The 21,430-nt window shown below is 37.0% G+C and overlaps 1 protein-coding gene across 3 annotated transcripts in view; it reads left to right on the plus strand.

Annotated features, from left to right (window-relative positions):
- Positions 1-21,430, plus strand: part of grip2b (glutamate receptor interacting protein 2b) — a 115,550-nt gene that overhangs the window by 62,744 nt on the left and 31,376 nt on the right. For 2 of the 3 annotated variants that reach the window (XM_084416673.1, XM_084416674.1), the window contains exons 2-9: positions 7,306-7,386; positions 8,933-9,065; positions 10,881-11,026; positions 13,213-13,299; positions 13,375-13,450; positions 15,250-15,395; positions 16,672-16,819; positions 18,287-18,456. In XM_084416673.1, the coding sequence (XP_084272799.1) occupies positions 7,306-7,386; positions 8,933-9,065; positions 10,881-11,026; positions 13,213-13,299; positions 13,375-13,450; positions 15,250-15,395; positions 16,672-16,819; positions 18,287-18,456 (987 nt within the window). Of the gene's footprint in view, positions 1-7,305; positions 7,387-8,929; positions 9,066-10,880; positions 11,027-13,212; positions 13,300-13,374; positions 13,451-15,249; positions 15,396-16,671; positions 16,820-18,286; positions 18,457-21,430 lie in introns of all 3 variants that reach the window. The other variant, XM_084416672.1, reaches the window with a different exon arrangement.

Below are 21,430 nucleotides of genomic sequence, written 5' to 3' on the forward strand. Positions count from 1 at the left end.
AAATATATAGCACACACAAATATCAGGCAAAATTTTATGATGTGTATTGCTACTTTTCAGTATTGCATTGTCCACTATATTGGCAATCCATTCTGGTATTGACTATTATAAAAACAAGCAATGCTGGCTGCTTAGTTTAGCTATAAACAACCATGAGGTTGTCGCCTTTACATTTTGGAATGGGAAGCTGTCAAATGTTGTCTTGGTAGACGGCACACTAGGTTTTGTAACGGATCCAAAATCTTTGCTTTTCCTCACTGCAATGCTAATTAGCATGTTTGATTTGAAAGCCATCTTATTTGTTTAGTCCAAGGCACGTCCAATGCATATTTAAAAGGAACAGCTGTGCACACATGAAAGGATGTGATTGGCAGCTGTGAGGCTTAATGGTGTACTTTAAAATACTGGTTTGGGTTAATGTACCTGTAAATATTGCTAGGCGCTATTGCGTTACATTAAACTAATGGATATTTAAAACAAAACAGTGTCAGGTTGAGTGCTTTCAAACGCAATTAACCCTTTTATCAAATACCCCTCCATCAAGATTTTGGCCACAGAAAGCTTCAAGAATGTACTAGATAATGACAATGTTTGGATCATTAACTACAGAATGATGGGACGGAATAAGTATGTTGTAAGTATTATAAGTATACTTATTCAGGGAATGTCTCTCTCGATTGCTGAACTTAAAATGACCCAACTCCCTAAACCCAAATCGCCTGGAAAAACTTCCAGTCTCAGTTCGTTCATGCCCAAAGCCTGCAAAATTCCTTTACCACATCGCTCTGTTCCCATAATGGAAAATGAAATATGTCAATGTGCATATGACAGTGTGTCACCGCTCAGAGGGCAAACTGCAGGGTTCCCAGTGCGGTCTTTGTGCAGACGTGCTTTGATCTAAAATGCTGGTTCCTACTCACCTCCACATGGTTACAAAGAGCATTTACTTCAGAGGCCTAGACATAAGGGCGGTGAAACCTCGCTGCCGTTGTGTTCCAGAACACACACGCCCCCGCCAATGGTTTCAGCTCCCAGAGAGTGTTTCTGAACAAGACCCTGGATGATTACGGTGGTTAGCCGTGACAGTGTTTTAAAAGCCTTTTCTAGTAGGTTTAAAATACCCAGTGCTGCTATTTCATAGTCATGACTTAAACAGGTGTTAGCAGTCAGTTATTTCTTTTCGTTTTTCTTGGCGTAAGTACCTGCTTTTTGGCGTGTTCGCACCGCAGGAACAGGGAACGATTATAGTTATAGGAACACTTTTGGGGAGGACTAGTAGGGTCTGTCCCAGCACAATAAAGGCCTCATTATACTTCTGCGTCGGACATACGCCGGAGCCTATACGCCGTAGGCAACGTGTTGGTTTTAATTTATACTTCTGTGTCGTTGTCCGCGTTGACGCGCACCTGGGGAGCATGAAACCCCGAGGGAGGGGTTCTGGCAGACCAATCACAGCGCTTGTGTCCACGTAGAATTGACGCGTTGTTACATTTTTGGAGAGGTGCACGTCAGGGTACGCCGAAGGGTACGCGCGCTACACACAGCCTACGACGTAGCTACGGCGGCAGTTCGACGCAGAAGTATAAAACAGGCTTAAGGTGCTACCAGTCACGTAAGTGTACGCTGATTGGCCGAACGCATGCAAAACACTGGCACCCGCCATTTTTAAAAAGCCATGTAAACACACAGTTTATAGCCTATATTTACTCCACAAACATGGAAAACAGCGATAGATGGACCGATGCCAAAGAGCAGGCACTTCTCAAACTTTACGCTAACGACGAAATCCAACGCGAGTTTTGAAAGGACCAAGCGAAACATGTTTATGTATTTCTGCTCAGCTTGGGCATCAACCACATGGCATCCGCTATAATACTTTTTCGTATACCGTTTAACAGTTCTATCTAATAACGTATTAGATAGGACTGTTAAACTGATCAGAAACTAATGAAGACAGAGAAGGGGGGCGCTGTGTGCTAAGTCGTTCTCAGCACCGTCAAAATAAAAATTAAAGTCCCGGACAACAACCGGGGGTGCGTACAACGGCGTAACTCGCTGCTTAACTATCATAGTACGATGCATCGCTGAAGAAATCAACTAGCTAGTCACGACTGTTTCCCAAAACCATATTGTCGCAAAGTGGTCATTCAACCACGTTGGTTAATGATGTCAGGCAGGTGGTGGAGTAATAACTTCTTTTAATGAATCTGTTTGAGATCGAATTAATGCTAGATGTTTTGCTAGAAATTACAGACATGGCATCTGAGGACTATTTCACATTTTGCTTTATTTCCAGATTCAATCATAGGCTCGTTCTTGCATACTAGAGCACGTTCGCACATGCGCACTCTTCAAAAACGACGCTTTAAATCTCTTGACAAACTAAAAGACGTAAATTACATTTGTATGAATTCTAAATAATATATATATATATTGTACTGAATGTCAGCTTGCTTATTTGACTTAGGATAAGGATTTATTGACTCCACATGTCATGCAAACAAGAAACTCTGCTTCTAACCACAGGTCGAGAGCTGTCGTTCCAACCACACAACTTTGCGATGCTGTTTGCGAATGTTCGTTGGAACGATGGTTTCGGGAAACACAGACTCGTTGAACTGTGCTGATAACGACGGTACTTGCGACCATAGTTGGCTAACGATGCTTTTGGGAAACACACCCCAGTGCGAAAGGCCGTAATGATAACCATATTAGTGTTCACACCAAGGGGTGATAAAGTTTTGTATGTTATAAGGCCAGCACATTTTTTCGATTGTTTTCAATGGGAGCCGCATGAGCACTGACCATCTATTTCATGCTGAATGTTGCGCACTTCGTCCAATCACAGTGGAGGAAGGGCAGGACAGATACCACACCGACCAACCGTCCTCTCTTCACCAATGGCCCGGCCCTAGTTTTGCGCCGTATAGTTGCCTCATTCATTGATCAGCCAAAGGTGAAGTCATTGCGATCAATTGTACCATGTACAAGAAAAGCCTATGCATGTAAATTTGTTTGTGGGTGCGCATTGAGTTTGCTCACTATGAGTTACTATCGTGTGTGTGCGTTTTGTTGGTGTTCCTTGGAAAGTTTGAATGTGTGAGCATCTTTGTGTATGTGCGTTTTTGCAATCGGTGTGTGGAGCACATATCACCCAAGTCGCAGGTTTCCTTCCTGGGCAAAGCTTCTGGCTGTTTGGTGCTGATAATGGGGAGTAATTACTGGAGGACATGTGGAGTTTAAACAAAGAGAGACTTGAGCTCGCTCAGATTATAGCTACCGTATCTTCAGCTTAATTAGAGCCATTCATTTCAGCAGTTTATTTTAAAAAAGAGCAACTAAACGGTGTTCTTGCTGAATAGCCTGCATTCATAACAGTCTTTGAATACAACAATTTCTGGTGTATCATGATCTGCTTATTGTTACAGTAATGTGAAATTTTGTTCGGTAATGTGCAATAATTAGTGGTGCTTTCTAATGGAAACTTCACTGATACTATCGCTCATGAATTAGGCCTATAACTCATATTATTCAGCAAATTTGTTGTCCCCTCAGATTGACATAATAACATTACATTATATATATGTGTATGTATGTGTATATATAGTTTTTTTTATTTTTTTAGGCTTTATGCATGCAGCTTCAGTTTCGTTCCAGGCCATTGAGGTGAAGCTATTGGATTATTTTTATTTTATTTACCTATTTTTGTGGAATGGCACTTCAGTGCATGACAAAAACAGATGACTGTGTGCTTTGCGAGTTAGGTACCCGTCACAGCTAAATCGCTTCCTTTGATAGGTGGCTCGTGAAGGTTTCCAAAACCCTCGAGCAAGCGGATTAGACGAATGCCGCTCATGTGAATGCCGATATGCTGGAGTTTTCTGTGGGCTAGGAGGGAGTTTCGTTGGTTTGGTCTTGTGCTAGCGCTGTAAGCTTATCCCACCGTTGAGCCCTGTCAGTAATAGCTTTCACAAATACAACAATATTGCTCCCTGAAGACTGTCCTCGCATTCTCACTAAGGCATGTATGTTTTTTTTAGCACTTGTCTGGTCTCATTCTGTCCTGTACAAAGTATTCTGTTTTTTTTATCTGGCTTGGTCACACAACATGTCACATAAGGGAATTCATGATTGCAGGAGCTTGAATGTATTGCTGCGTTGTGTGTCCTGTCTTAATGAGGTTGTGTTTTGAGGCGTGCAGTTCAACGAAAAACAGTCAAAGTCAATTATGGTTATTTAGTGGTGCTTGCTAAGGCTTATGAATTTGAACAAACCCCTTACACTAAGCACTAAACTTTGGCACATAAACTATTTGTGGAAAATGCTGACATTAATGAAGGTAATAAAACAATATAGAGTCCAGAATATAATTGAGATTTGAGGGTGGGCTGCTTTGACTTAGGCCATTAAGTAACCACATAGCAACAAGCCAATCATGCTAAATCCCCTCAGAACACAACAACAGTATATCAATATGCTAATCATGCAAAAAAATAAATAAATAATAATTCTTAGAACACACTAAAAAACAGTATAGAAATGTGCTAATCATGCTAAAACCCTAGAACACACTAACAACAGTATAGCAACAAGCTAATCATGCTAAAAAACAGAACACACTAACAACATGTTAATCATACTTAAAACCCACCAGATCACACTAACAAACGGTATAGCAATGTGCTAATCATGCTATTAAAAAAACTCAGAACACACTAACAACAGTATAGCAATGTGCCAATCATGCTAAAAACCCATCAGAACACACAATAACAGTATATCAACAATTGAATCATGCTACCCTCCCCCCAGAACACACTAACAACAGTATAGCAATATGCTAATCACGCTAAAAACCCCAGAACACACTATAGCAATAGGTTAATCATGCTAAAAAAAACTTAGAACACACTAACAACAGTATAACAATGTGCTAATCATGCTAAAACCCCACTAACAACAGTATCAACAAGCTAATCATGCTAAAAAAAAAAAAAAAAACAGAGCACACTAACAATATACCAGTTATGTGCTATAATCCTGCTAAAACCCGTCGGAACACACTAACAACAGTATAGGAACAAGCTAATAATGTTAAAAACTATTTTGAACAACTTAACAGCTGTTAATCATGCTAAAAAGAGACGTTTAAAAAAAAAACCTTTGGAGAACAACTGAGCAAATGAGCTAAACATGCTAAAATCCCTTACAAACATATAACAACATCCCAAGCATGCTTAAAGCCCCTAACAATCACATAACAACATGCTACAATTCCTCAGAACACCCTTACAACCATATAACAACATGCTAAACAAGCTAAAGCCCATCAGAACACCTGTATAACAATATGCTAATCATGCTAAAAACCCAACAACCACATAACAACATGTTAAACATCGAAACACCTTAACAACAACATAACAATATATAAAAATTTATCAGAACACCTAAACAACTGTATAACAATGTGCTAATCATGCCAAAAGCCCAACAACCGCATAACAACATTTTAAACATGCTGTCCCACAAAACCGTGCTAAAACACGCTTAAGCATATGGCAGCCTCATTTCACACAGTCGAGCACCACACACTTTCAGAAGCTCTTCAGAAAATCTATCTTTTAATATAATATTTAAACAAGTTGAGCTTTTCATAGAGAATTTATGGGTTGCTTGTATATTAAGGTTTTTAAAATATGTGACAATTTTAGAAGTAGGGTTGAAATTAAATCAGTGTAATGTGATCATTTGCAAAGTAGACACTGCAAACAAGATTCTGTCCTCCATATCATCTTGCCACCACAGTAATATGGACAACCAATATCTGCTATCAAATAATAAGAAAATACTTGTAACTGCTGTCGGAAGACTCTTATCTCCAGACAACAAACTCTTATTGCCTCTCACGCAGCATAACCTCAGTCTGGTGATGGTGTCGTATCTTATGCCAGATTCCTCATTCAGTGCAGCTTCTCTTCAGCGTCATAGGCTTGTGAGAGTTTGTGTCCATACAATATTAAATATTTCACCCAAAAATGTAAGTTCTGTCTGTAACACTTTAGTTTATGGTCCAATTCTCACTATTAACTAGTAGCTTATTAACATGTATATTAGCATATTGTCTGTTTATTAGTACTTATAAAGCACATATTAATGCCTTATTCTGCATGACCATATTCTGCATCCATTAATCCTACCCAAAACATAATCTTAACTACAACAACTACCTAACTAACTATTAATAAGCAGTAAATTAGGAGTTCTTTAATAGTGAATATTTGTTCCACAAACTAAAGTGTGACCGTTCTGTCATTATTTGCTCAACCTCATGTCATATCAAACTCAACTTACTTTCTTCTATGAAACACAAAAGGAGAGATTTAGCAGATTGTTCAAGCTGCTCTTTTCCATATAATGAAAATATTGCTATTCACATTACCAAGTTCCAAAACTGGTTAAAAGGATGCAGGAAAAATGGAGGTGCATCATCTCGCTCTTCAGAGTCGCGGTGCAGAACTCCTCAGTCGCACATCGGAAAATGGCGAAATCTTTGTACATTCTATTTGAACACCGTATGAATACTTCCGGCATTTCCGTCACCGTTTGATGTTAGCGTTGTGTTTTGTGACGATTTGAGAAGCCAAAGCATCAAGGGATTGAAACACATCTGTAAAAATCTGATTGGAAGTGCATTTCTAACCACCTCCATATGTGGTTTGAATCAGATTTGGGGGGGAAATCTGATGTCATGTTTTTTTTTTTTTTTTTTGCTGTCCAGACTTTCAAAAAACCCATCTGAATAAAATTTGGAACATGGCCTTTAAAACGTTGTCTTTAACTGAAGGAAAGTCACAAGCAAAAGTGTTTTGAGCTTATTAGTATAATAATGATGGCGACAGGTGTTACCTTATTTTGGCTGAATAATTGAATAGTGTTTGTCCTGCTGGCGTTAAAAGATGAACTGAATTGTGCCGAGCCGTAAGGAAGCTCCAGAGACGCTTGGCGCTGATGAGCCCAGTGCATGAGAGAAAAAATATAATTCATGTAGCAACCTTGAAGAAATTAAAACTATGCTGCTCATGAATATTTGATCCGCTCATTCAGTGCTTTCAGGCGTTCGCCTTGACAGAAAACAATCCAAAAGAAGTTTGTCACACAAAGGCTTTCTATTAAAAAAAATGATTCGGTTTCTGTGATTATTACCATCAAAAGATGACAAATCCTTATTAGCGTGACACTGCGTTTATTGTAGACTGTTTCCTCTAAGGTCTTTTTATTGATTGTGTGTCTCTCACCCTGCAGATGATGGGCCGTACTCTAAGGGGAACAAGGACTCGATGGGGCCTGACAACTCGCTCACATCCAGAAGACAAAGCATCCCAGGTACGCCTGACTCCCTGTCTATCCCTTCTTTTGTGCCCACACAAATACTCCCACCGTGGGCTGATCCAGCCTCGCTCCGCTCCCTCAGCTTCTTTTGATCTTGGGGATTGTGTCTGTGTCTTTTTCCATTGGGGATGTTTGAGTTCTTCTTGCCACATTGGTTTCGATGGCTGTTTGAGATGCAGAACACTGGGGGTTCGAGGGCGTTGTTACAGCTTTATCCAGATGTTTCCTGCGGTTCTCGAGAAGTGTTTGTCTGAGTCATTCTGCTACTGTAGCTGGAAGCGTTTGCTGATCCAAGACCTCTTTCTTCTCTAAAGCTAATTGGATTAGCTGAGTCAACTCAAAGTGTTACTTTGGAAAAGTTTCAACGTGAGGTTTTAAGGCATAACAGACATTTTCAAATGTTAGCCTACTTTACATGTTGTAAAATACTTGTACGTTTTGTGTGTATAATCATTGTTTTAATGTAACCTACTGTACTTGTAAGGAGTCCAAAGCAGTTATTTCATGCTAAACTAATGCTAGAGAAAAATCCCGCAGTTGGGATTTTTTTATTGATATTCTTCTGCTCACCAAGTCTGCATTTATTTGATCAAAAATACAATATAAAATTGTGAAATAATATTACAAATGTAAATAACTGTATTCTATTTGAATATATTTTAAAATGTAATTTATTCCCGTGATCAAAGCTGAATTTTCAGCATCATTACTCCAGTCTTCAGTGTCACATGATCCTTCAGAAATCATTCTAATATGAGGATTTGATGATCAAGAAATGCAGTATTTCTGATTATTAGCAATGTTGAAAACAGGTGTGCTGCTTAATATTTATGTGGAAACGGTGAAACATATTTATTTATAACAAACAGCATTTATTTGCAATTATAAATGTCTCACTTTTTATCAATTTATTGCATCATTGTTCAATGAAAGTATAACTTCTTTTTTTTTTTAAGAAATTGCTAACCCGAAAGTATAATATGATATAACATAACATAATATACAGAAGTTTCATAAAAAAAAAAATGTTTACCAAGATGTCAGACTAAGGCTATTTCAAGACAGGAATCATTATCATAGTTTCAAAAGATGGAGCTGTGTGCAATCATCCATTACATTTTTACTTGTGGAAAACTTTCTAGTTCCAATCTGTTCACATTTAAACCCACACAGACACTGATTAGATTAGGCTCTGCGAGAGATTTCATGACACGGTTGGATTCAGAAGTGTAGCATTACAATTTCTGCTGCAATACTGGTGTTTGATAGATGCTTTCTTTCATGTGTCTCTTGGTTTGGATTGTCTGTTTAAGAATTCATAAAGTCACAGCATGAGCTAAAGATTAGCGCAAGTTAGTTGTGGTGTAACATTTTAAAACAATCTCGAGCATTTGTAATATTAATAAAATTTCTCATCGTTAGTTAGATGGGAGAAATACAGCTCATTTGCATATCTGAGAGATTTAGTGTCATAAAACCATCTTGCCATCAGTGCCGACTCTGTGTGTGTGTGTGTGTGTGTTGTGTTTCTGGCCAGAAGAACTGCGTGGGGTTACACTGGTTGAGCTGATTAAGAAAGAAGGAAGCACTTTGGGTCTCACCATCTCGGGCGGCACAGACAAAGACGGCAAACCACGCGTCTCCAACCTGCGGCCGGGTGGACTTGCGGCGAGGTGAGGACTAGATCTGAAGTCAGTACAACCTTTCAGAAAAGAACACACATATTAACATTATCAGCCAATCACAGAATGACAAAGTGATCACCTGACTCAGAAAAACACCATGCCTAACAAGTTGGGGTTTGCTCTTGCAATTTAAGTGTGCTAATGCTCGCTAATGTGACTTGTGTTGCGTTACGACTTGCGTTTTGACACATTTCAGAATGCTGCAGTGCAATTTAAGTGTGAAATTCGATGTGCCACAACCTAAAATTGCATTTTATTGTTGCAATCTTCTTCTCTTTTTTTCATATTGAATTATCTAATATGCAGCTAAGAGAAAACTGATCATGGAAGAAGCTAATTTATGCTAAAGCTCACTAATGTGGCACTTGTGTTGTGTTATGACTTGCGTTTTGACACATTTCGGAATGCAACAGTGCAACTTAAGTGTGTAGTAAGATGCGTCACAACTTAAAATGACATCTTATTGTCACAAACATCATTTTATTTGCATGTTGTTCGAGTTTTATGCACACAACTTTCAAAAGTCACACATGTTCTCATAGCATAAGCATCCAATCTTAGCATATATTATCTAGTTCAAACTGTTAGGCTAATGCTTAAGTCAGGATTAATTTATGTTGCTAACTACAAGTTAAACATAACAACAATTTAGCCAAATTTAGCTAATTTACTTAGCATCATTCAAACTGTTGTTCTGAGTTGACCTGAAAAAGAAAACTGAGCTGCTAATTTTTGCTAATGCTTGCTAATGTAGCAACATGTAGTTGTGTTGTTACTTAACATTAGTGTTTAGTGTTAGCATTTTTGTTTTACTATGGCAGTAAGCATCAATACTCAAATGATCGATAGAATTACCTTCAAATTAGGCTATTAAACAGGAAGCTAGCTATAAGTTATACATAGCAGCAATTTAGCTAGCTTTATGTAACTTGCTCAGCAAGATTTAAACTGTTGTTCTGCCATTACAGTAGTTGACTAAAAAAGAGAAAACTAACCGGAGAAGCAGCCAATTTCTACAATGTACTTGTGTTGCATTATGATTAACATTCGGACACATTTCGAAACACAACAGTGCGTAAAAGCGAGCATGTAGCTAGAAGCCTTATTCACATTCTGGTAGATATGGGTAGATATGATGTGATAAATTGGCGATAAATTTCTTATCCCTCATACTCACAATTGATTAAACTCATTTCAGCGATGTGTCGGATGCATCAAAGTTTTCCCATCTTGAGTCATTCCTTTTTTCCTCGTGGCTGCATGAGGATGTTATGGAGCACGTCTGGGCTGATGACACATTTTTGTCAGGCATCATTGTGCAAGCTCATGTACGCCCAGAGGACAAAGGGAATGAATAGCATTCATTTGTCTAATTAGCATCTAAATGAGAATATTTATACTCCCTGTGGAGTGTTCAACAACAGATAAGGAGTTCTTACTTTGCATTTACTTTCCATTCAAAATATAATTGTTTTCCATGTTTTTGTGACCATTGACGGAAAGCTTCTCTGGACCATCAGATGTAATCTTGTTAATTTCTCTACATTAACTGTTGAATGCTAACAAAGCTAATTAAGTCAAATGTTTGAAAAGCCAACATTTACGGTGTTAAACAAAATGTGGTGTGTTTGCAGGTATTAGCTAAACTGTTTAATTATAATATTCAGTAATTACAATACAAAACTGTGGTGTTTGTAAGGCAAGTCTTACTATTGCTAATCTTACAATTAGGGATTTCAACAAAGCCATAATCCTCCTAAGTACTATTCTGTGATTATTCAGTTAAATTCTGATGTGTCTCAGGAGCGATCAACTCAATGTGGGAGACTACATCAAGTCAGTCAATGGCATCAACCTGACCAAGCTGCGTCACGACGAGATCATCAGTCTGTTAAAGAACGTAGGCGAGCGCGTTGTGCTGGAAGTGGAGTATGAACTGCCTTCAGCTGGTAGGAAGTTGAGTATTCTGACTTTTGCCTGTGTTGTGGCATGTCCCCAATTTAATAACCCTGGTCTGAACCAATCCCAGACCTCATGAATATCATTATGAAAATGTTTTTGCGTCAGTATGTAGCCAAAATGGAAGTGCACTTCAGGTTGTGTAGATATAATTATACACGGTAATGCAGACTGCATGGCCGCATGCTGAAAGCATTTTTTGATGTTAAAATATTTTCTCATATATCACCTTATCATGCAGAGACATCTATAAGTAAACGATTGGGTGGTCGATTCTTTTGAATGGTTTTGATGGAATCAAAATCATGGCGGGGATAGCAGCATTAGCTTGACCAATGGGGTGAATTTGGGTCCGAAGGGCAGAGCTCTTGAAGGGCAGGGCACTTGTGGGTCATAATGTAGCCGTTTGGAACGCACTTGGTGAAGGGAGCAAGGAAAGACGATGTAATTTTCCAACATGAAAGGATTCAGTTGTTCACTTTCATCCCTACAAATGGCATCCCCTTCCCGAAGTGCCCTTCAAGGGCACAAAAACGGCATTTGGAATTTACCCTTTGTAAATAATTTTGCCGTTTTGTTGCTGGGGGCCCAGAATTAACACACTTCAACACCGTCTGCCATTGGTCGGGCAAATGGATAGTCATGTCCCAAACTCACGCCATTGATTGAACCATTGTTGCTGGCTCAGACTGGTCGCGATGCTCAAACGAACAGAGCAATGTCTTGAAAGCACCACATAGTGCACTTTTTGGCAAGATTAGCCTACAAATGGCTGACTTATTACAAAATTACATTACATGACAAAGACATTTTGACAAACGCAATGCCATGATCACTGAGATAGACCGATACATCGGCCAGAGATGCGTTTCCCATAAAACAACGTAACTTGCTGCTTAGCTAGTACCATGCATAATTGCAAACTAACTAACTAGTCACATCTGCGATTTGAAAGGAATCAGCGAATTGTTGAACTCTGTTGGTAATGATGGAACTTGCAAGCATAGTTGGCGAATACTAAAAAGAAACTATGCATCTAACCACATGTTGAGAGCTGTAGCTCCAATCAAACAACTTTGCAATGCTATATGCGAATGTTCGTAGAACTATGGTTTCAGGAATCAGCGAATTGTTGAACTATGTTGCTAATGACTGACTTGCGACCATAGTTGATACTGAAAAGAAGCTATGCCCCTAACCACATGTCGAGAGCTGTAGCTCCAATCAAACAACTTTCCGATGCTGTTTGCGAATGTTCGTTAGAACTATGGTTTCAGGAATAAGCAAATTGTTAAAATATATTGGTAATGATGGAACTTTCGAGCATAGTTGGCTAACAATGTTTTTGGGAAATGCACCCCAGGCCAATTTATTGGCAGAATTTTGGTCAGTTGGATCTGTAATTCAGGGTACGTTTACACGACAACGATATTCTTAAAACTGAGTTTTTCCTTCGAGTTTTCCACGTACAGACGACTCCATTGTCAAAATGATCCCCATTCACACGGATCCACGAAAACGAATAAAAACGCTGTATTCTGCTCCAGGCCATTAGATGGCGATGAAACACTATAGACTGAACACGTAATACGCATGTGCATGACGTCATCATCTTCAGAGATTCGCGTTATTGTTGTTTACACGGAAACCGGTTTAAAAAACGTACACTTTGTAAGCCGTTTTCATTATTTTGGAGCATTTTCAGGCACCCAAAACGCTGTTGTCGTGTAAATGAATGACCAAAACGCATAAAAAGTTTTACGTTTTTAGTTGAAAACGGTGTCGTGTAAACAGCCCCTAAACAAAAGTGTTCATCATATTTTTTATAGTGAATTTCGAATACATGTTGCAAAATATGCCAACATTAAGGTCTATTACGCATATATCTGCATTTTATGGCAACTATTTGCTGACCATTTGCCAACCATTTCTAGTTTGTCTCAGTTTGGCATGTGTGATGATATATTGTGATCATTAGCCAGTCTATCTATCTTGTGCATGACATATAAATTGAATGGTTTATAAGCTCAGTGTTTCTGGCTGACCTTCTGCTGAATGTCAGTTTGCATCTGGTCTTATTTATCTGATTGTCCCCCCCGATCTGGCCATTCGCCCAGTAAAAGGTGCTGATTTAGAGATGCTATTGCCTCTCTCCTGTCTCTGTTGTCCCTCTTAGCGCCAGACAGTACCTCAGGTGTTATTTCCAAGACAATCGAGATCTGTTTGCAGAAAGAGGGCAACAGCTTCGGCTTTGTTATGCGAGGTGGGTTTACATTCTTAAGAACAAAATGTTGCAGATTTAACTGCAGGTTACAGATTTGTATGTGTTATAATACAGGTGGATCCCATGAGGACTGGCACAAATCTCGCCCATTGGTGGTCACACATGTCCGACCAGGTGGTCCTGCCGACAGGTAATGCACAACCAAAAATTAAGCTTTGAAGGCATTTACATGGAGAAAAAACATTTTACTATTATGATTGTCATATTCATATAGTAGTCCATGCATAAAGTAAATATATGTCAGTAGTTTGTGTGGATAGGTTACATTGAATATCATATCAGTCTATAATGTTGTATCTTAATGTTGTGGAAAACTTGGTATTTCAAGATGCATTTTACACAACACATAATCAAAGTTTTTTTATGATTATGTAAAGTAACTTGCAGTGGATGAGTTAGCTTAGTAGGCTAATTGATTAGCATGTCAATGCAGGACAGAATGTTAGCTTAGCAGGCTAATTAGTTAGCATGTTTACTGAAAACAACGAAAGACAAATGTTTAAATTGACCATTAGTTGCTTCATGGGATGACACATAGAATTAAAAATCATTAATTAACGTATTACGTATTTATGAGAAACTGCACAAATCATCAAGCAATATCTTAGGATATAATTTTTTTGTCATTGATGCCATTTTGTAAAATGACTCTTGTCTACTAAAATGTATTGAATCATCGCAAGTGTCCAATAAGCACCAAGATAAAGTTAGTAGTATTTGCAAGGTCATGTGATTTCAAAATGGCCGCCATCATGATGGGCTACCCACCTTTAGAATAAAGCAGCTATTAAAACATATTTACCAGGTACTATTCATTTATTGGTGTAAAACTTTTTTTAATGTGAATTACATTTAACGTACAACTGTAGTCATCTTCCATGTCTGGACACACTTTTTTGCAATTGAACTAAATCCAGAAAGTAGGCCAGAGATTTCTTTCTCATCTTAGATGGCTAGTCATTATTCTTAGTTTTAGGATGTTCCATGATTCTCTTCTCAAGCACTTTTCCCTACTTATATCAGCAACACGCAACCTGCCAAAAGAGAGAAATAAATAAACATGTGTCTTGAGAGAAAATATCATCCATAAGAAACCTTTGATGTTAGAGACAAAGACTGCCTTGGCGTGTGGAAATTGTATGCATTGTCTAACCTGAAGACCCCCAGACATTTCATGTGGAAAATATTGTGCTCTCAAACAGGTCCTCTCACATGTAGCATTAATCATTAGTGTGGAATATCGAGAGACTTATAAAGAAACTAAAAAATGCAACTGTGTTGCAGCTAGTCATAATTTTAAGGCATCAACCTTATGCTTTTTTTTTTTTTATTTAACAAAGTGCACTAAATGCAAAAAAATAAGAAAAACAACTTTTGAAAGCTTAAGCACTAGTTAACATGAACTTACAATGAAGAATACTTATAAAGCAATTATTAATTTTAGTTAATGTTAATTGTAACATTTACTAAAACATTTATGAACAAAAGTTGTATCTGTTAACATTTTCCCATGCCACTAGATTTATATTTGTGATTTATATAAATCACATTTATACAAAAGCTCTTTTTTATTTAAAATGTTTTATTTAAAAATGTTTTTTAAAGAAGAATCTCCTGCATTTATTTGATCGAAAATTCAGTAAAAATAGTAATATTGTGAAATATTATTACAATATAAAATAACTTTTTTCTAATTTAATATATTTTAAAATTTACTTTATTTCCATGATGGAAAAGCAACATTTTTGTATAACTGTAATACATTTCTTTTTTAGTTTATTTAAAAAAAAATTGTTTAAAAGAACAACATATAACTTTCTGAATTATTTTTTTTTTATCTTGTTGACCCTAAACTTTTAAATGTTACTGCATATGTTATTCATTTAATTGGCAATAAAATGTGAATGTTCCGCATGTGTTCTCCTGCAGAGAAGGGACTCTAAAAGCAGGTGACCGCATCTTAAGCGTGGATGGAGTGGTTTTACACAGTGCCACTCACAGCGAATCCCTTACTGTACTGACCCAGTGTGGGCAGGAAGCCCTTTTCCAGATCGAGTACGATGTCTCCATCATGGGTGAGTTACTTCAATTGCGCTTGTTTTATATGTTGACATGATGAAAATTCCACATGTCCCGGTGGATTAAAATGTTATTAGTTTTGTATGTTGCACTTTAAAAAGGAAATAATGAATTAATCGAAATTTTCTTGCGTTAAAGAGCCCCTATTATGCTTTTTCAGATATTACCTTTCATGCTGTATGTAATATAGTTGTTTGTGAATGTAAGGTCTGCAAATTTCAAAGTTCAAAGTGCAGGACAAATAAAGTTATTGTCTCCCAAAAGAAAACAACAATTCTGAACTGCCTGAAACAAGTCATCAGTAATTCCAATTTTACTTCCTGCACAAACCTATGTAGGTTTGTAACAAATTTGCATAATGCCATCCTGTGGTCTTAGACCAATCACAACAGACTGAGCCATCTGACCAATCAGAGCAGAGTAGACCAATCACAACAGACTGGACTATTTGACCAATCAGAGCAGAGTAGACCAATCACAACAGACCGGGCCATCTGACCAATCAGGGCAGAGTAGACCAATCACAACAGACTTGCCATCTGGCCAATCAGGGTAGAGTAGACCAGTCACAACAGACCGGGCCATCTGACCAATCAGGGCAGAGTAGACCAATCACAACAGACTGGCCATCTGGCCAATCAGGGTAGAGTAGACCAGTCACAACAGACCGGGCCATCTGACCAATCAGAGCAGAGTAGACCAATCACAACAGACTCGGTCATCTGACCTATCACACTGTCAGACACTGTGAGAAGTGAGGTGATGCTGCAATGTATATTATGAGAAAATTAAGGTGTTATGACCTTGGATGAATGTAAATCTATTGTAGGAGACCTTTGAAACTAAATTAGGAACCTTTAAAACAGGATAATAGGAGCACTTTAAGAGAGTGCTTGTTCTTTTGTAGACGTTTTCCAGAAGCACTCTGCTTCTCTCCAGAGAGCTCTGCTCTGTTTAACCATCTTCTCTATTTACCTAGACGAACAGCAGGTTGTTGACCTGCGAGAGGCAGAGAAAGAACCCCTTTACTGCACTAATGCTGTGAAGGCTAACAATTAGCATAACGCCCACTGTTGTTCTCCTCGAAGAGTTAAAAGGATCATATCTTAGAATATAGAGGTTTGAAATAAACTTTCAGAGCTCAGAACTTCCTGCCCAGTCCAAAACCACTCTTTATTTACTCTAAGCTGCAAAAACGATCTGTTAAGAAACCACAGCTAAACCACACCGTAACAATGCTATCCTTGTTTGTCCTTATCACCTGGCTTCCAGACTCGGTGACAAACGCTTCCGGTCCGCTGCTGGTGGAGATCGCCAAGGCGCCCGGAGCGAGTCTGGGAATTACTCTGACCACTGCCATGCACAGGAACAAACAGGCCATCGTCATCGACAAGATCAAGTCCGCTAGCGTGGTGGACAGGTACACTCTCAATGGGCCTCATTCATCAAACACGAGCACAGCTACTTTCTGTGTAAATTGTAAAACCACTTTTAAGTGTTTTTCTTACGTAAATTGTTTGAGAAAAAAAAATTCTAGCATGTTAATAGTTTTTTCAATTATTCTAATTCTTAATTTTTTTAATACCAAACTTACACAACTTTTTTTTATTTCAACTGTTTATATTTATATGTATAAAATCATCCTTACGTAAAAACCTTGTTTATAAACCATTCTGTAAATGATTTTATCTTTTCTTACATAAAATTAATATAATTTGCATGAAAATAGTTTCAGAAACAATTAATGTATAATTGAATAATGAATCATTTAAATTAAAGTAAAATATTTCTTCCACAAATGTATACAAATGTATAATTTACCTAAATTGTTCACAAAGCCAATTTTATGTGAATGTTTTTAAATCTTCCTACATAAAGCCTTTCGTAAAGCATTTTATTTCTGTCAAACCATTTTAGTGCACAACTGATTTTATTAATTTTTTTGCAAATTGATCGTAAAACTTTTTTTTTACATAATTGAATTTATTTTCACATAAATTGTTTGTACAACCATACTTTTTTTTATTTAAAAAATTGCAAAGCCAATTTTATGTAAATGTTTTTAATCTTCCTACATAAATTGTTTGTAAAACCATTCTTACGTAAATGTTGCAAAAAAGTTGCAAAACTGATATCATTTATTGTAAATTTATGGTAAAAGTCTTTTTACATAATTGTAAATTGTTTGTTAAACCCTTCTTACTTTTTACCTAAATTGTTCACAAAGCCAATTTTATGTAAATGTTTTTAATCTTCCTACATAAATTGTTTGTAAAACCATTCTTACATAAATGTTGCAAAAAAGTTGCAAAACTGATATCATTTATTGTAAACTTATAGTAAAAGTCTTTTTACATAATTGTAAATTGTTTGTTAAACCCTTCTTCCCAAAATTATTTACTTTTTACCTAAATTGTTCAATCTTCCTACATAAATTCGTTCTTACATGAAGGATTTAATTTCTTTAAAAAAACTGCAAAACTGATATTATTTATTTTTATGTAAATTGATGGTAAAACTCGTTTTTACTGTTTTTTTCCACAAACAATTTCCACAGAAATTCTTTTCTGTTGAATACAGTTGAACTCAAACAGAAAAATGCGATGGTTATTCTTAATCTCTTATAGTTATTAAAGTGCTTGAGACTTCATTGTTATTGTTTTTGTTTAGCATTGGAATCATAAGACTCATTTTTGGTATGCAGTTTATACAGTATATTACTGTTTCACAACATTTTGAAGACTAGAAGAAACATAATTCGCTATGTGTTTAACATCCATCCATATTGTGACACATTATTAATATGGTCATTTAGATCAGTTATACTGTTGTCTCTAACACTTCCCACATTTATGACAGTTCTAGCAGTTCTCTGTTTGCCTCTCAGGTCAGGAGCGTTGCATGTGGGTGATCATATTCTGTCTATAGACGGCACCAGCACAGAGCACTGCTCGGTCCTGGAGGCAACGCAGCTGCTGGCCAGCACTTCTGATCAGACCAAACTCGAGATCCTACCCGCACACCAAACACGCCTGTCCGGAAAACCCCAGGACACTGGTGAGAGAAGGGGGGGAAAAATGTGGAATTTGGCGCAGTTTTCCAGACATGGATTAGGCTTAATCAGAGGCGTCTTCAGCAGATGGCTAAATCTGATCTTGGAACAGGCCTTAACTGTGTCTGGAGAACTGTCTGTGAATGTAACACATGGGTCAATGACACAACACTTTTTTTTTATCCTTTTTTTTATTTATTTTTTATCCTTTTTTTTTTAAATAGTCATACATGTCTTCTATAATATAATAATAATAATAATGTTTTTATTTTCTTAAAAAAAATAATTAAAAAAAATCCGGGGAAAAATATATTTAATATGATTAAATATTAATAATAAAAAAAAAATCGTTTATAAAAATATTATAAACATTGAGAAACTTTCGTCCACCAAATCAAAATCATGGCGGATTGTAAAATAGCATGTGGTACAGCCATGTGATAAAATACAGTTATATTTAACAATTGATAATTCACGATATATAAAAAAAAAAAAACCTTAAAATGACATGTTGGTGTATAAAAAATGTGTCTTACTTTTTACTTAATGTTTACACCACATGATATTTTAAGGGTCATTTAATTTGTAAAAAATAAAATAATAATAATAATTTTTTTACTAAAACATAAGAAACCATAAGTAGATACATTACATTTCAAAGAAGTTGGTACATGGATTGCTAATGTTTTCCCCGTTTTATCTGAGACAGTCATTGAGCAAATTAATTATTAATATATATTTGATGTGATTAAATATAAATAAAAAGAAATAGTTTATAAAAGTATTGTAAACATTGCGAAACTTTCGCTCACCAAATGTCAGTCATGACATTTGTAAAAATACTTTTTTTTAAAAAATTTTTTAATAATGATTAAGCTCACAAGGTGTACATTTTTATTAGTATTTTTGGTTGGTTGAGCACAGCATAAGAAAATGTAAAAAAAGAAGAAAAATCTTCGAAACAATGAATTAACAAATTACACGAACAACTTGCAAGTATTTTAAACTATATTTTAAAACATTGTTTTGCTTTCTTTATCCTTGGGCAGTCTTATTTGTCATTTAGCAAATAAATTATTATATTTAACCTTTAAACGCATGAATGTCTCACCAATCATTATTCAGGTCTTTAGCGACCCAGAACAATGTAAAGCACTCCTGATATTAGAGTAACAATTACAGAAGAATAAAATAAAGCATATTTTGTTATCTTCTGGAGCTTGGAAGGGTTCAGTTTGAGCAGATGTTTCATACCATCATCACTGTCCTCGTCAGAGCTCATTTCCCAGTACATTCAGCATCTGGCTCATATTCGCCATCTCAAACATATTATCAAAACCATTTTCAACCACCTTGAGGTATAAAGGTGAACTGCACTTATTCAGTCATCAAAGATTCAATAATTATTGTGCAGAAAAAATATACATTCATTGAAGGAGGAGGTGTTTGTTTAAGGGTTAATTTTATTATCATGAAAATGTAATGGTGTTTGATCATGGTAGTCATTCAAAACCTTCACATTGAACCACAGTGCTTTTTAACAAGGGTTACGGCAACTCTTTCTCTGTTTATTTCAAAGGAGGTCACATCATTTTCTTGCTAATTATAGCGATATACACTTCACATGTATCCTCCTCGGATGCCCAAATGAGGACGAGAAAACGTGGATGCCGAAACTTGCTCTGTCATCTCATCTGCTGTCATCTCATTTAATTAGCTTCTCGCTCTGCTTGATGTCGCCCCACGAGTTTTAGACTGCGGGACAGATTTAATCACGGAGACCCGCTCACCCTAGAAAACCAACAGGCTGCGGCCCGATAATAAACCGAGACGCGGTGGACGAAGACCCAGATTAGTTCTTTTCAGCCCCGTTTATATGCAAATTCAGGAGATGAACAGATGTCCAATGGTGCAGACCACATTTTGTTAAAAGCCTGAATTAGTATACGCTTTTACAGCATGCATGAGATCCTCTGAGAATCTAATCAATAGCGTATTATCATAGAGCGTATGATGTAATTGCAGGACTTTATTGGATGCAACCAATGATTGGTCCAATTATAGACGACGTTGAAACTTCAAACTTGCTTCTTCTGGTTCTCCAATCGTCCAGAACCGTTGATGCCCATCGATTTCAACCTAGTCTAATTCTTGCCCCACGTCTGCCGCCATGTTTCTGCTGCTCAGCATTTAATTACGCCTGCTAAAGCTCCAAGATGGCCTCTTGAATTGATACATTGCTTTCTTGAGTTTATGATGCCAGGACATCCTTGACGTCCAGATTTTTGGGCACAGGTACAAACGTCCCTAACGGATACGGACAAGTAAAGTGGTTTAGTTTTTCAGCATCTGATCTGACACTATATAGGTCATTCCCTGCCGCGCTGAGAACCCGAGAGGGGAGGTGGAAGGATATAATGATGGAAAAATGTATTTGCGTGTGAGCCCCGGCATGACTTCAATCAAGAATTGACACCCACTCGCTGGGCCCGTGTCGAAATGTCAGAGAAATTTGGGAGAATAAATGGAGTTTGATATTTTGCCAAATGACTCCTACTTTTGGAATTCTCATTTTCCATATGCAAATATTATAGCTGACCTTGTTAGGGGAAGAAAATAAAGCATGTCTGGTAACCAGCTCATTTGGGATCGCTGTCTTTGAGATCTTAATAGATATACATATTTGGTATATTCAAAGCAACATTGATATTATGTTACATATGGTAGAAGTTATCCAATCAGATTGACGCTTGTCATTTATTGTGCATTAAATGCACATGATAAGACCTTACAAATGTAATATTTGTATTAACATTGGTTTCATTTTGAAAAGACAACAAAATGCTTAAATTTAAATGTAATGGGGTGTTGTAAAAATAATCATACACTATAAAATATCTTAAGTATTTTCATGGTAAACGTTTCTTTTCCCCTTAATATTACACATTTTTGTATCACATTTAATTTAACCTGAACTGA

The sequence above is a fragment of the Rutilus rutilus genome (genome assembly GCF_951802725.1).
Source record: "Rutilus rutilus genome assembly, chromosome: 8".
Lineage (NCBI taxonomy): Eukaryota > Metazoa > Chordata > Actinopteri > Cypriniformes > Leuciscidae > Rutilus > Rutilus rutilus.